The 16,331-nt window shown below is 41.7% G+C and overlaps 1 protein-coding gene across 1 annotated transcript in view; it reads right to left on the bottom strand.

Annotated features, from left to right (window-relative positions):
• The window catches only part of LOC123344548 (cell migration inducing hyaluronidase 1), a 144,030-nt gene that overhangs the window by 34,057 nt on the left and 93,642 nt on the right, over positions 1-16,331 (bottom strand). The window contains exons 10-13 of the mRNA XM_044980893.1: positions 15,752-15,893; positions 14,489-14,680; positions 3,928-4,103; positions 2,934-3,143 (exon numbers count right to left, since the gene is read on the bottom strand). Coding sequence (XP_044836828.1) covers positions 2,934-3,143; positions 3,928-4,103; positions 14,489-14,680; positions 15,752-15,893 — 720 coding nt within the window. The remainder of the gene's footprint in view (positions 1-2,933; positions 3,144-3,927; positions 4,104-14,488; positions 14,681-15,751; positions 15,894-16,331) is intronic.

Here is a 16,331-nt window from a genome sequence, read left to right as displayed (position 1 = left end):
TCTGCTCATAGAGGCATTGAATGATATGTGAGGAGAAGCGGGCAGGAGATTACTGTTTCCGGATTTTCTCTTCTATAACTTAGCTAACTTAAATAAATGGTGCCCAGATACTACAGTGAAGTAGTATCTACTTGCATCTGAAGCAGATACTTGCAAGTATCTACTTGCATCTGAAGAAGTGGGTATTCACCCACGAAAGCTCATGCTGCAAAACGTCTGTTAGTCTATAAGGTGACACAGGATTCTTTGCTGCTTTTACAAATACTACAGTGAAGACCATCTTAGAAGTGCAGGTAATAAAAACAGTACTTTCCTCGTTGGAGATTTGGCTGTGTTTTTGTGACTTCCGGTAGTATCTCAAGGGGGAAAGAAACCTAGATTTCATAGCAGAAGAGCGCGCTGCAGGATCAGCTGAGGAGGAATTGCTCGGGATATACGTCCAATTATAGGGTAATAAGATCGAATGCATTTTTAATTGAAATGAACTACATCTGTGTAGTTTATCAAACTATTAGAAATCCTCTTTTGTGATGCAATGGGACAAACAGCTAGACTGCACAGCATGGAATTTATTTCACAGAGCATTTCATTTCAACAGAGGGCAACAAACATGCAGCTGAAATAAAATGTGCAAAATCACTTTTTTGGAGGTAATGAGTGTAGATTAGTAAATTATACATTTTTTAAAGTAAAACAATAATCAGATTAAATGATCAATGTAGGGGTTTTTTTTATAGTTGCATTTCTCTTTTAGTGGAGGTTTCTTTTAAATAACTTGCCATGAAACAAACTCTAAGGCCCCTCAAAGAATCACAGTTGTTGAGTAACAACACCAGAATTAAGCAGTTTTCTTCGATCACATCAGCCTGTCTGCATTTCATCATTGCTGTCTTGGCTGGAAAAGCCTGAGAACAGGGATCTTTACAATATTTCCTAGTCACAATGACATGGTTTTCATTTGGAAAAGGCACAAGGGACTGAAAATTTCCAAATACCCTGTATAAATCCATCCAGCTGAACCGTGAAATGCCACTCTCTGGGTATTTGGTTTGGCAGTAAGAACAAGTATCAGTCAATAGAGACACAGGGTTTAAAATTAGAATCAGAGCTGAGGTTTTAGTCATCCCTCTGCTAATCAACAGCTGTGCAACCGCCACATAGCTAGAAGATGTGTTTATGGTGCCATTATTAGGAACCTTCTCATTACTTGACAAACAGACTCCTGGCAATTCTCTTCTTCCAGGCTGTGCGTTAGTTACATTCTTAACTACACTGAGCTGCTAGATGGATGGCTTTAAATTGGAAAGCAGCTATACTCCTTGGATGCCTACTAAAATTTAGACAAGGTAAAGTAGAACAGATTTTTCAGAAACCAAGTCTACAGCAGATTTTAGGATCCTGTTGAAAACAAAATAAGGGATGAAAAATGTTGAGCTTGAACACTGCAAGCTCTTACAATGGTTCAATGAAAAGTTAGTGCAGGTGTTTTTAAAATACCAGTGATATATTGGGAAAATTCCTAGTGCTCAATGACCATCATTTGGCACAGCCAGTGGCATGGCATGCTGGTGGTCTCATGTTAAAACACTGATCTCTTATGCACAGGGTTGAGATCTTGGCTGGTTAAAGACCTGTTAAAAACACTTTTGTATATTGGCTCAGATTCTTTTTTTCACATGTGGTGCCAACATAGGAAAAATGTGGGATTCCCGAGGAACCATCAGGTATGTTGAGGCCACTGTTTTGGATTGATGCTTGGGAAAAGCTGAGAAGTCAGTCCTGATGTTTGTTACATGCCTTTAAAAGCTCTGCTTTCAAAACACATTTCTGAACCTTTTCTGAATGTGGTGCCAAGGTTTCTCTCTCTCACATTCACAAAATGAATGTATATGGTGGTTGGTTATATGGTTTCAGTACTAACACCCAAACTGTCCTCTTTGGCCTTGGGCCTAGATATCCACAAGCAGTTGGGTGGAGCGGACATGGGGTCCAAGCTCTAATTTCTAACGAGCGCAGCTTTCAAAATAATCTTAACAACAACATAAAGTTAAAGTTGAGGAACACACTAAAGGTAAATGTGATGAACAGAACCTGCTTCTATTTGAGAAGGCACTAAGACGACAAACAGTGCTCCATGACAAAGCTCTCAGAGCTAGCATAACGGTGATACAGAAGGTGTGCATTTGCTGATCAAAGCCTTTTTGAATTAAACTCAGCTCCAGTCCATGTACTGTTCATGCCCCAGGGAAGCAGCACTGATGGAGTCTTATGAAAATGTGAGAATGTTTTTCATTATGTTCTTTACTCTGAAGTAGAGTGATTGCCTAGAGGCGCAGGGAGTTTGCTGCTGTTGCTATGGTCATTACATGCGCTCTCCTGTGCTGTAACTTACCTGATCAATAGATGTTGTACTATAGGAAACCTTCAGGATTACCTTAGTGTTCTGACAAACAGCTCTGTTAAATCAGAGGTCTCTGACTGCTTACCTTGTGAATGGGAATTTCAAACAAAAATCCTTATTAGCAATTTAAAGTAACCTTAGACCTGGTGATTACCTTCTTTAACAGTAAACTATTTGTTTATAGATAGATTCCACAACCCATTGTAGATGGGATTGTCTGCAGGAATCTCTGAATACAGTGGCATTTGAAAGCCCTGTCAGCTTTGAGTCAGGTATAAAATTTGGTCCCTGGTTTTACATTCTTATGTTGGATTTGTGTTTTAGACACATGTTGAAATATATTCATATTAATATCACTCAATAAATCCAAGGCAAAAGAGAAGAGCATTTGGTCTAACTCTACAATTCTATCAGTAATGAGACTTGTTTCAGGGACCTGAGTAACATTTTCATGTTATTAGGGACAGCAATTGGGCTGGGAATCAAATGACATCTTGATCAGGAAGGCAGTCATCAAACTGCTGTTTCTTACCAGCAAGCCATTGGAGCCGTGGACTGTGACACAGCGCGAGAAGGTGTGGTGAATGGAGACGCCCTTCACATAGGATGGAGGGTGGTAGCCTCCCTTCTCATCCACATCTCCAGCCAAGTGGAAGTGAATTGGATAGTGTCCCATTCTCTGCTGGCCCATATGTTTCAATTCTAAACCTTCAATATGGGCAGCTTTAAAACCAAGACCAATCTGCAGAACAAATAAAACACTAGTCAAGTGGCAGTAGGAACATCTGGCGGCTTGTTTCATATTATTCACTGTTGCATGCAGTGTTGTTGTAGCTGTGTCTGTCCCAAGATACTAGAGAGACAAGGGGGTGGTGGTGAGGTAATATTGTTTATTGAACCAACTTCTGTTGGGGGAGAGAGACAAGCTTTCGAGCTTACACAGTGCTTGAAGAAGTAGTCTGTGTAAGCTCGAAAGCTTGTCACTCTCCCCAGTGGAAGTTGGTCCAATAAAATATATTACCTCACCCCCCCTGGTCTCTCTGTTTCATATTACTCAGGCAGAGCAAGTCTTAGACTATGATGGTTGATAGAGGGGGGGTAGAATTTGGAGTAATCATAAACCATTGCACAGCAGATGCTTCCTAGTTTGCAAACTCAGCCAAACCTGTTTGCATTTAATGCTTTTCATAAAGCAATTGTGCTAGATTTAAGGGGAGATGGGCTTGAACTGAAGCCCCAGATCTGAGCACCACCAAACCCTAGGGAAGCTGGATTTTGGATCCAAACTCTGCAACCCGTGAGTGCTGAGCCCCAGCCAGTCTGGCAGGGTAATGTTTGAAGGGGTGTGGTGAGCCCTGCGAAGAAGAGAGAAGCAGGAGGTGAATCTATGGTCTGCTCTAGGAAGGGCTTGTTTACGTTGCAGGCCTCCACTCACAGGACATTCCCTGCCATGCCATGGCCCCCTTACTAGGTGCATGATGTTTGGTTCTGTGTAGAAGGGTATCAGTAAAGGACTTATACAATACCTTGATGTGTCCCCCAAAGGTGTCAAAATCAAAGAAGGTGCATAAACCATTGCTATAGTCATAGCATTGCTTCTCCATCTCTCCCATCACCACTATGTTTTGGCTTAGCAGCCCTACTTCCGCCCTCATGTCCACTCCGTCGATCACTTCTCCTATGTGAAGGTAGGCTGCTCTCCCTAAGGGAACAAGATGCATGTCCATGTTTATTCTGAAAACACCACATGTACCAGCTGACTCTTACTGCTGGTGGGGGCTGGGGCGGTAATGAACTAAGCACCCGAGTCCACAAAATCTGTTGGCAGGCACCTCAAGGGTGGGGAAGCCCAGAGCACAAGAGTCACAAAGTCCGATGGAGATATCCTCTACAGAGGATGTAGGATTTGTGGGGTTTGCTTGGGTCAATTCGGTAGGCCCTAAAATAACAGCTTCTGTTAACTGTGTCCAGTTTCTCCACCTTTAAAAGAGACTATACAGTAACCTAAAAAGAAGAATTTTTACACTGCCTGGAACACAACTAGGTTTGTACTGTAGCCTGATGCATCAGGAAAAGTTTAGCTGCAAGCGACGAGGTGTCAGACCTATTGAACACTGGGAATCCTCCCACTATATCAGCACAGAATTAATTTTTCATAGTTGTAGCTATAATTATGGGACACTGGGAAAGACTCGGGGTGTATGACATGGCTCATGGGTCGCTGGTGGCCAAATCCCACAGAAACTAGTAGGTGCTTTGCTGCTACCTTCATCAGGAGCAGACTGGGCCACTCTGTGCAGAAATCCTGAATAAACTGCAGCGTGTGACCCACCCCAGCTGCTAATCCAGGGGATGGGCTAGAAGAACCCACATGTGGTTTCCAAGCCACTTCACCACTGTAAATGCTGATCCACTGGCCCCTCCCTCAACCCACACTCAATGCTTCCTTCTGTGCCAGCTCAGTCCAAACTGGTGGGGAGCTCTGCACGCAGAAGTGCAGTGGCCCCCTGCCAGGCCATGCTGCACCTAACTACCTTGAGGGTTCAAGGAATCAAAGACTTTGCGTGGACTGGCTAGAAAGGGGTGAATTCCAGCCAGCGTGAACAACGAGAAAGCAAAATAATCTCAGCGCTGTAATTTCATTAAAACATATGCATGATGCACGCCTTCTTCCTGGCTCGGCTTGCTTGAAGAAAAAGAAGCAGGAAAGGCTTATTTGACTGACTACATTTCACATTATTCCAGTAAAAATAGGCAATAAACTCGCTAAGTAAACACTGTGCTATAAAGAACGTTACACTGGCATGTATTTCATTTCAGCAGAGACCTACACAGCAGTAATTAGAAACAAAGGGCAGGCTTGATGCTGAGAGATCTCTGAGAGGCACTTCCTGTTTGAGCAGAATCATCACGCGGGAAGAGGGGGTTTTAAAAAAATTGACGTGGCCTCTTTTTAAATGAAACATGATGTTCTCACTTGATCGTAAAGCTAAAGAGACATCAGTTTGATACCGGTTATCCTCCTTTAGCCTTCCAGTGAAAGGTAACATGGTTTAGGGGATAAGGCACTATGCTGGGAGCCAGGAGAGCTACATTCTTTTCTGGCTCTGACACTGGCTAAATTACTTGCATTTCTCTTTACCTCAGTTTCTCCATCTGTAAAGCACCTTGAAATCCTTGGATGAAAAGTGCTAAGCTATTACACAGAAGCATTACAATGACAGACACAGGACAGGCTTCCTGATTATCAGAAGAAGGGCATCTCTTTTATCCATTGTGTCTAGTAACTTTATTCCTCTTCTAGTGAAAAATGGGACCAACTACACTCTGTTCAGAGGAAAAAGGAAGTGTAGACGAACACTGATAGGGACTAATTCTTTGATGCGGTGTTAGCCATATCAGTCACTAGCCATATCACCCTTCAGTCGTTACCCCTTCCCTCTTCGAACCTGCATCATAATGGTAGGCCTACATGTGGAACAGAATAGCCCATTGGTAGTGTTCCTTGAGTCAGCTGGAAGGGTTGCTAGAGAACTAAAGTAATTCCCCCACCCCTGTGATGAACGTGCTGCTTCTACAGTGTTCCCAGACCAGAAGTAAGGGCCCAAGCTTGAAGTCTGGCCTCAGTTCTCTTGTTTTGTCACAAGGTTACGCGGTGAGCGGTTTTTTTTGCATATGATCAGTCTGGGACCCACTAGTTCTCACAAGATCACTCAACTGGAACAGACACACCCTAACTGAAAAGGGGTGTTAGTGCCCTTGTTTGTGCACATCAGTCAGTGCACAGACCTGTCACTGGCCCCCGCACAAGGAGACTCTATGGTGGATGGTTGAGACACTGCAAATCAAGGGAGCCCCAATAGTAGGGCTGTTTTCTTGAATGTTATTTTCAGTTATCTCCCATCATTGGCCTCTCCCTTACATACTGAAACACAAAGGGAAGTTCAGATAATCAGATTTTGAACAGCTCTTGGATTTGCAGTACTGCAATTAAAACAGATAGTTTTATTATTTGTGAGTGTTGAGCTCCGGCATAAATGTCATGATTGCATGTATTTAATATAATTTAATTCCAGCACAGACATGCACAAAATTTAAGCACTGACAAGAATGTTAAATATTCACTAACCAGCTTCTAAATATAACTTTGTTGGGTGTATGCTTTTGCTCACTTGGCTTGATGTGAGATAAGAAAATTGCCTTGCATCTTTCTGTTTACAATGTAAAAGTGTAGTTCTAAAATGGTGCCTTTAACGGGCGGTTTCAAAAAAACAACAAACCACCTCTTGTAACAGCAGCCAGAACTTCACACTCCCCTTAACAATGTAATAGTTGGGCCATACTGCAGAAAAGGTGGGGATGCTTCTTGGAAGAGACTACTGCTCCGAAGTCCTCATGTAATGTAAATTCCATGTGGAAAACAAAGCCAGGCGTCTCCACATAGCAATGAGCATGTGGGCTTTACTGATGGTTCCCATTAAACACTTGGCATTCATGGGGCACATTCAGAGACAGATGTGAAAGAAATCTGCTCGAGAGGTCACAAGGAGACAGGACCATCTCACTCTGTAGCACGGTAAATTGAGTTTGAAATTAAGTTGTTGCTTACAGCCGGCATGCTGAGAGTTGCTTGCTGGAAGTAGGCAGTTTGCCGACAAGTGACATTTGGGACACCTGCCGTATGAAAGCCCAGCATCAGTGACTTGCAAACCAGTTCCATAGTGGTTTGGTCAGAAGAAAGAGAACTTTGCTGCTTTGAATATTGTCTTCATTGTTTGAACACCAGAGCTATTTTTGTGATTGTCCAAAAATTAGCGAAGCCAGATGCAAAGCAGTTTACAGTTTTCATGGGCTCAGTATTGCTGGCATCACTCAGAGGGATGTCAAGTATCAGCTAGATGGCTCCCACCAATAGCAGTCAGCAGCTGAAACTTATTTTCATAACCAGAATGATGTGGTTAGCCACATTGCATGGCCAGTGTGGCAGAATCAAAAACTTGCTTGATTTATCATGTGCCATCACACTAGAGAATTAAACTAACAAAATACAAATATACACAGAAATAAGTCACTTTAGTCTGTGTGTCTATCTAACGGAGGCCCTGGTTTGGCAAAGCCAAGTCCATCCCTACTCAGCAATGCAATTAATCACACACTTAAAATTAAGTATGTGCTTAAATTCCATTAAAGTCAATAGGATTTAAGCATGTTCTTAAAGGTAAGCATGTGCTTTGGTGAACAGGGATGGCTTGTTGAACCAGGGCCAGACAGAAGCAAAATAGAACGGCAAATCAGAACCACTCTAAATTCTATGGAGGTTCATATTCAGAGCTTCGTATCAGAATGTAACCCTCAAACTTTGATTCTGGGTTCTAATCAAAACCAGAAGGAACCTGGGGATCAGATTTAGGAATGTATTTTTAGGCACCTAGTGGGATTTTCAAAAGCACCTAGGCAGCTAACTCCCAATGGGATCTTTAGGGGCCTAAGTCATTTTTGAAAATGGGATTTTTGGCTAAAAGGTAATAATAATTGGAGATATACCTATCTCCTAGAACTGGAAGGGACCTTGAAAAGTCATTGAGTCCAGCCCCCTGCCTTCACTAGCAGGACCAAGTACTGATTTTTTGCCCCAGATCCCTAAATGGCCCCCTTGAGGATTGAACTCACAACCCTGGGTTTAGCAGGCCAATGCTCAAACCACTGAGCTATCCCCCCTCCTCTAGGTGCTTTTGAAAATTGTACCCTTAATCTGATAGAAACACTGCAGCCTCAGACAGTGTTTAACTAATCTGTCTGCCTGTTTTTCCATTTGGTTGTCTCTCCATCAACCTATCAATCTGTAAAATATGTACTTCACTGATGTACATATTTCCATTTTTGGCTATTTAAATTAACCAATATTCAAATTAAATTCATGTTCATAGATTTTTTCCCCCTTGGATTAAAAAAAGAGAGAGAGAGTCTCCCTGGTTTTCAGTTTTTTGGGACCCCGACCCCATTAGCACCATGGAATATTTAAAATTATTCATTTTTCTAGCATTCAAGCAAAGCACGTACAACCACAACATTAGCTACAGTCTGTTCTATCTAATGTGGCTGAAAGCCTTTCCCCACTTCTTATCACTCTTTATAATCATCCAGATGTAAAAGAATTGTCATTTATTTCAGAACAATATTAAAAATTGATTTCCTCTAGATCTGCATTCTATGACCTCCCAGAGATTTTATTTCTCAAGGATGCTCCTGGCTGTTTTTTCTCTCAAACAAAATATTTGGGTTTTTTTTATGTTTAATCTTGCACATATCCTGGGCCTGATCCAAAGCCACATTGAAGTCAACGGAACTACTCCCACTGATTGCAACGGGCTTCGGATCAGCCTTTCTCCAAGGAGCTTTTGCTACATCTTTTAAGCCATGTCTACACTTGGAGCAAGGGGTGCGATTTCCAGCTTAAGCCGATATTCGCTTGTTAGCGCTTGTGCAGCTAGAGTGCTAAAAACAGTAGCGTAGCTGTGTTAGCACAGGCAGCAGTAGCACATGTTAGCCACCACATTACGCAACGAGGGGGTTCAGGCAGGCTTGAACTCGGGGCAGCTAGTCTGTGCCACTGCTTTCCACACCATGGCTACACTACTATACTTAGTGTGCTGGCTCAATAAGAGGCAACATGAGTAGGTCTACTTGAGCTGGGAATCACACCCTTAGCTCCAAGGGTAGACAGCCATAAAGCAAATGCTGCACACAACCTTGCCTATTTGATTCACATTTTCTTTATATTGCTTATGTTTAATGGCAAACACTCTTTCCTGCTATCCATCTTCCTACAGAATCCTCACTGGTCTGCAATATATTGACGGCATTTCCCATTTTTATTCTGGCTGTAGCTGGCCAGCGGAGAATTCCCCTGAACCTCACACCCAGAATGCAGCCACTTAATTAGTTTTACGAGAGAGCCTGACAAATTTATGAGTGGGATTGTATGATGGAATTGCCTGTGCTGGGGAGGGGCAGGGCTCAGCAGCCCTGCGGGTCCCTTCCGGGTCATGTCTTATGTTCCTAAAATCTCATGCTTCTGGGTTTCAGCTGTCCACGTGCAGGGGTCAGAAAGGGATTCCCTCCCCCCCGCGTTGCGTTTTGGGTTTTGTTTTGTTTTTGAAAATCTTCTTCCTCTGAAGCATCAGAGATGGCCACTGCTGGCACTGGGACAGTGCTGTGAGGTCAGTGCTTAATTTGCAATTTGCCTGGGCTCAAGCACTTTTTTTTTTAAACGTTCATAACTGACGTGGCAAGCCCAGAGGTGCCGGAGCTCTGAACTGCCAGGCCCTGGCACCAATTAATCTATGTGAGGTGGTGCAGAGAATTCTCTCTCTCGGGTTCTGGATTGGCTGGTTCTTCCTCACCTGTTCAGGGGCTAACTGATCATCATATTTGGGGTTGGGAAGGAATTTCCCCCCTAGTCAGATTGGCAGTGACCGTGGATTTTTCCCCGATTTTCTGCAATGTGGGGCCTGGATCATCTGGGAATATCTCACTTAATCAATTGCCTGATGCTGCAGGGGCCTCCGGCACTGGTGCACCTCGGAGGTTTCTAGTCTCTGCCTGTGGCACACAATAATTTAGTCTCCTGAGGGTTGTAATGAATTGGATTAATTTCAATTGTTGGGTTAAATGTGTGAGTGCTCATCTCATTGCCTGTAACTGTTTGTTAGTACTTTCTGCTGTAGCTAATAAATCTGACAGGGTAGTTCTTCCTATAAATATTAGGGGTTTTTTCCAAACTTGTCTATGACCCAATAGGCCTCCCTCTTGAGAACAGCCTGTTGTTTTTTTCCTAATTCCCCTTGAAACAAAACCCCTTGTACCTGGCATTGGGAGTGTGAGGTGGAAAAGATGGAATTTTGATTGAGAAATATTAAGAATTTCTCCCTCTCCCCCATTTCTAAAAATCAAACCTGTTCCCACCTTTTTTGAAATGCTGGGTTAACATTTATTCAGGGTTTTTTCTTTACATCTGCTGCCAGACAAACGCCAGGGCTAGAGGAAGAAGCATCAAAAGACAGCTAGAAAGGGCCTTTTTTGTGATAAATCCCCCAAGAAACATGGTCTCCTGAGGTTTCTGAGCTAAATGGTGCACGTCTGTAGAAGGTATGGAGAGTTTAAATCGGCACCTAAACTTTTGGGTGCATATAACAAACCTGGACATTGGCTCTCCATTACCCTGCACCTTGTGCAGTCATTTACAGGGCCAAGCTGGTACAAAGTGCTACTAAAACAAGAACGGTAGCATTTTACACTCTTTGCCCTGGTGTAAATATCTGCAATGGAGAATCCAGCTCAACACCTTTTGAGGAGATGGCTGAATCTGGCATATTTTAGAAGACAAGAGATCAAGAATTTTCCTACTAGCTTAGTGTAGAAGAGCTCAATAAGCCAACTCATGTATCGGAGCTGGAATGGAGAAATTGTCCCCACATCTGTTCTTCGGTAAGTTCCTAATTCTAAAGCTCTTCTCCCATATTTTAGCATTACCAGATAACAAACTCAGTAATTATTCAGTCTCTGCAACCATACCAGTTGGATTCTAGATGTGTGTGAGATGCAGTTGTAATCACAGATTTACTAATGGGTGGGATAATATGAGTAATTAGGCCAACCATAAGTAGAGTATTTTTTTTAAATCATGCTTTATCAAGTACAGTATATGCACAAAAGGTTGTTTCATCATGTATATTCCATTCACGGTGAAACTTATCAGCATTGTTAGTAACTTCATATACAGCCACAAAGATACAGATAAGACTGGTTTCCTGGGGAAACCACAAGAAATACTCGATCTTTCATCCTATCCTACTGTAATAACACAACCCTTCCTTCCTCCTTCTCTCCCTCCTCTGACTTGCACTGTGTTCCCCCAGTTTTGCAGAATCCGGAGATAAAACATCAAACAGTTTTAATCATTTCCTCACAGAAAATAATCTAGACATAAAAATGACAAGTGAAGACAGTTAAACAAAGGAGGAGAGAGAGCGGGGAGGAGTTTCCATTTCAATACATGACAATTTTACTGGGACTGGTGACCTCCAAGTTTGAGCCTCATGGAAGTAACAACTTTCAAATCAATACAACTGCTCACCTGAGTAAGTGTTTGCAAGAATGGTTCCTTAGGCGCCTGCTTTAGCTATTTTGGCTGGAATTTTTAAAGAACCATAAGAGAATTAGGCACCCAAATCCTATTGCAGTCCAATGGAAGTAGGCTATCTAATTCCCTTAGGCTCTTTTAAAAATCCCATCCTTAGTGCTCTAATATTCATCTTTTTACTGCTACTTAAGCCACTTGTAGTCAGTAAAGCAAGTATGACATCTCAGCAGGAAGTGTCAAATATAAATAGTATATGAGCTGGCTAACTAGTTTAACTTATCTGGCAAAATATCCAAAGCTGTATCTGTTAAAATATTAAAACATTAGAACACTGATTATAATAAGACTTTTGCTCTGCCAAATTGATATTCCACAAAAATCCTTACAGCCATATTGTTAAATGGACACTTCAGTAGTTTAGTCCTGACATTTATGTTTAGTTAAAAAAAAGAAACAACCCCAACAAACCAAACTGGTTAAAGGGGACAAAACCTATTATGAGTAGAACTATTTTTATAATTTGTTTGTTATTTCCAACGGGCAGATTTTTGGAGCTCTGAGTTCCTAACTCAAACTGCGTTTACATCTTTCTATATGAAGATCCTTCACTGGAACTGATACGGAAAACTGAGAAGAATGAAGTAGACTGTGGAAGAAGACAGAAAAAAAACAGTCTTTTCTGCCCAATCCTGCATGTTATCTGAATATGATACAATGGGACTGTTCACCTGTCTAAACACTGCAGCATCGGGCCTACCGCTTGCTAGTCATTTTAAATGAAGTCACAGAGAAGAATGGAATGAGATCTCAAGGTGAAAGTCCCAACTGTACACAATCAAGGACAGTCCCTTGACCTACTTGTCTTCTCGTGAGGATGGAGGAGATTTCAATCTTTCACATTATTCCTTTCAACTAGACTGAACTATGTCAGAGTCATGCAGGATTCTTCCATTTTATTTTTAGTGTGTGGGATTTTGCTATAAGAAAGTTGGATGCAGTTATTATTGGGTCAAATTGTGCCCCGACTTATATAACCAGAGAAATCCCATTGACGTCAATGGAGTTGCAGGGGTGTAAGACAGGGCAGACTGTGTGTCATCTGTGGTAATAAAAGGGATGTCCAAATTCTCCTAACAACTAATTGGAAACAGAGCACAAATACTTCAACAAGTATTTCCACTTAGATCTCTACTTGAAATCACATGGTTTCTCCCCCCCCACCCCCCCGTCTATTCACTTTCCTAATATTAACTCAATGGAAATTGTTGTAGAAGATGAATATAAATAAATTATAAAAATTGTAGAGAGCCGGGAAGACCCAAGGAGAGTCTTAGAAATGTATTAATCTGCGGTCTTCAGTTTTATTGACCATTTTCCAAGATTGTTCTCACAATGTACTTTGCATCATTATAGATTGATGCAGGTTTTCCAATAGCTCAAGTGTTTCATGAGAATAATATTCAGCTGGCAGTCGCATTCTCTGGGGGAGTGCTTGTCACCTTAAGTCATAAGACTATGATGAATTCAAAGTCAGAATAATATTTTTTTTGGCTTAACCAATATCCCTCTTTTTGCCTGTTGAAGAATGAATGACTAGAGCCCTTCCAAAAAAACAGTGCAGGAGGAAACACTTGTATCCTTCAGAAAGGGCTGCATCAGAGATAATGATGCATGAAGTAGTTAATGTTGCAGAGCTGAGCAAACTGCCTGGTGCACTGATTGTTCTAAGTGGGAGTATGTTTTCTCAAAATGAATTTACATTAAGTGTATGTTAAAAATCTCTCCTCAAATGAATCTGACTCACCATTATTATCTCTTATTTAAACACTGGCAGTTCATTGGCAATGCAACATGTCTGAATTACCACCATAACCATTCAGCTATGCTACATTTTTTACATGATTTTTTGTTGTTGTAAAGAACGGTACTGGAAAGTCCTCTGTCTATTGACAGAATGGGTAGCTAATGCACTATATCTCCACACTACCCATCGATGTGCCAAAACCAAGTTCTGGAAGGGAAAGAGGACCTGACAGACTCAGGGGAAGATTTAAAAGCCATTTGTTGTGTTTTGGAAAATCTCTGCCTGACATCTGTGCCTCTCTGCTGAAATGGACAATAAGGTGTCACTTTGTGGTGGCTGTATTTTTTTAACTGGATTTAGAACACAAAGACCATTGAAGAACAATTAGACAGCAATGATTTTTCACCGCCAGCAGCCTGTTCCAGATTTGAGCTAGTCCTCCAGAAAAAAAAAAAAAAAAAAAAAACCTTTGTATCACTACATCCACCTTCCCATTTCCTGTGTCTCAGATCAATTCACTCAGCATTCTACAGCAACTCTGGTTTACTCAAGCACTGTGGTTTGAGATTATATGGCTGGTCATGTGACTTTAGGGACATATAGTTAACACAACTCCACTATGTCATGTGCTCTATATAGATACTAAAAACAGATGGTTTTAACAGAGTAGTATTTTATAAATGGGATACTGTGTTTCTGCCTAAATATATCTGCATGGCATAAATAACCAACTGTACAATAACACAGAGCCTTAAAAATCTCTCATGACCTGCTCCTCCTCTCCCTTTGATAACAAAGGACTTCATCTTATGCTTTTCAGAAGCTGATCCTCTTCTAGAGCACATCAAATCCTATAAACTCCCTGCAAAGTGCTTGGGAGATAAGATCTAGAGCTGGATGCTTGGGAAGAAAGATGGAAAACCTACATATAAACCTGAAGGCACTAGCATCACTTAAAGATGTCGGGTGATTTTCAGATAGCAAAAAGGTACAGATTTCACAATAGCATCAACAAACTGAAGGCCAAATTCAGCTCTCATTCACCTCTCTGCAACACCTTTGGTTTAAATGGAGCTTCTTGGGTCTGAAGGAGAGAAGAATGTGCCCATAGAAACATGCAAATGACCAGATAAATCCTCACCTGATACCTTGACCTCATTAGGCCCACAGGCTCTGCACGGCAAGACTTGGAATTCTTCCGCCTGGTACATGGAATAATCCGTACTGGCAACAACAAGTCTATCTCCAGCCTTCCATGATCGTGCATCATCTGCCAGCCTCAAGATTGTGCTGTTCACATTGGTATCAATGCTTACAGTAAGCTTTGGTCTCACTAGGAAGCAAAAAGGGGATGGCAGAGAATTCAGCTCACTGAACCTTAAATTATCTGCTAACTTCTCTGGGCATTTTTGATACTAACAAAATTTAGTAGTTTACTGATCCAACATAAATGTTACAGCTCTCCCAAGTACGTTCTTGGCTGGGTTTGGTTTGTGAAAAACAAAACAAAACAAACAAACAATAAAAGGCCCATTCATTAGTTATTGGCGAGTAGATTTTCCACTAGCCATTTAACTAAATTTAAATGTAGCCCTTAGTGGCTCAATTCACCACACCCACTTAGCTCCAGCAGTTATGGTTGCGCTGCACTGTTATTTACAGTAGCCATAAACCTCCCAGAAGTGGTTTTTAACATAATGACTGCTTTTTTCCCCAAGATAACTGCCTTCCATCTTTATCTCCCTACTAAATGAACATTAAAGAATCACATGTAATGACCAGTATGAGGGCAGGTATTGCTTAAATGAATAATTGCAAAAGAAATAATTACTTTGAGAAAAACATTGCTTCCCAACAGCATTAGCATGAAACACAGTCTCCTCGCTTGCTGAAGGAATAATCCTGCCCCATCTTGAAATGCTTTAGGAAGCGTGGAGCTTGTTACAGGTCTTGCCAAAGTATCTGTACAGTATTACTGAGGTTTGTTGACATCACGTCATTCCACGTAGTGCTCAGGAATCTCTCTCTCGAGATACTCTATTGAAGACTTGTCTGGGTTCACCCTAATATCCCAGCCAAAAATCAGCTTGAGGAGCTACATTGGACCAAATTCAGTTCTACAGTAAATAGAGGTTACTCCCATTTACATCAGTAGGAGGTGCTCCATTCGGCCTGGTTTGGCCCATCCTGTCTACCTGTGGCTAAGTGCTCAGTCAGGGACCCAGACTTCGGAAGAAAGCAAAGAATGCAACATGGAAATCAAAGGGTTTCCCCAGTGAATTATTGTGTTTGGTATCAAATTTCTGCTTTCTATAAAATAGCCAGCTCAGAAGGGGGAAAATTCAAAATGGGATTTCTGCTCTGAATAACATGACAGCTGGGCGTTAAAAAGTGAGTCACATACCAGGTTTGCCACACAGGAACCGCACTCGGTAATTCTGGCAGCCTTCGTCTGTCTGATCCTTACCATGGCACATAAACCTATAATCGTGGCCGCTTTTGTAGAAAACCTCAGTTGTTAAATTGGCTCCAGAGAGTGTAGCTGCCTAGGATGAGAATAGAAATGCACAGGGGTGGTCATTAAACATGAATGGCGTTTGCATCCTCTTACTCTTTCTCTGCATGGAATGAGGGTGATCACTGAGCATTAAGATGATGCACAATGACCATGTAATAAAACAGGATGAATGATCCTGGGTAGAATCCAGTTATATACTCTAGTAGGTTCATGCACCATAACTTTTTTATGCAGACCACATGGATTTAATACTAGGTGAATCATGTCACTCCCACATCTATATTAGGACTTGTTTCCAAAAAAAAAACCCCAAAAAAACCAGGACTCTGAGCTTGGCTAATGCTGCGTTGTTTCCCTCGATTTTAGATCGTCACTAGTCTGAGGTCAGATTCAGATTCTGAATGCAGATGGATGGGCCCAAACAAACTCATGGCTGTCAAGCTTCTCAACGTTTCTCATTTCGTTA

Source organism: Mauremys mutica, chromosome 11, assembly GCF_020497125.1.
Source record: "Mauremys mutica isolate MM-2020 ecotype Southern chromosome 11, ASM2049712v1, whole genome shotgun sequence".
In the NCBI taxonomy this organism is placed as follows: Eukaryota; Metazoa; Chordata; order Testudines; family Geoemydidae; genus Mauremys; species Mauremys mutica.
Note: the sequence above shows the minus strand (reverse complement) of the source record. Positions and strands in the feature narration are given on the sequence as shown.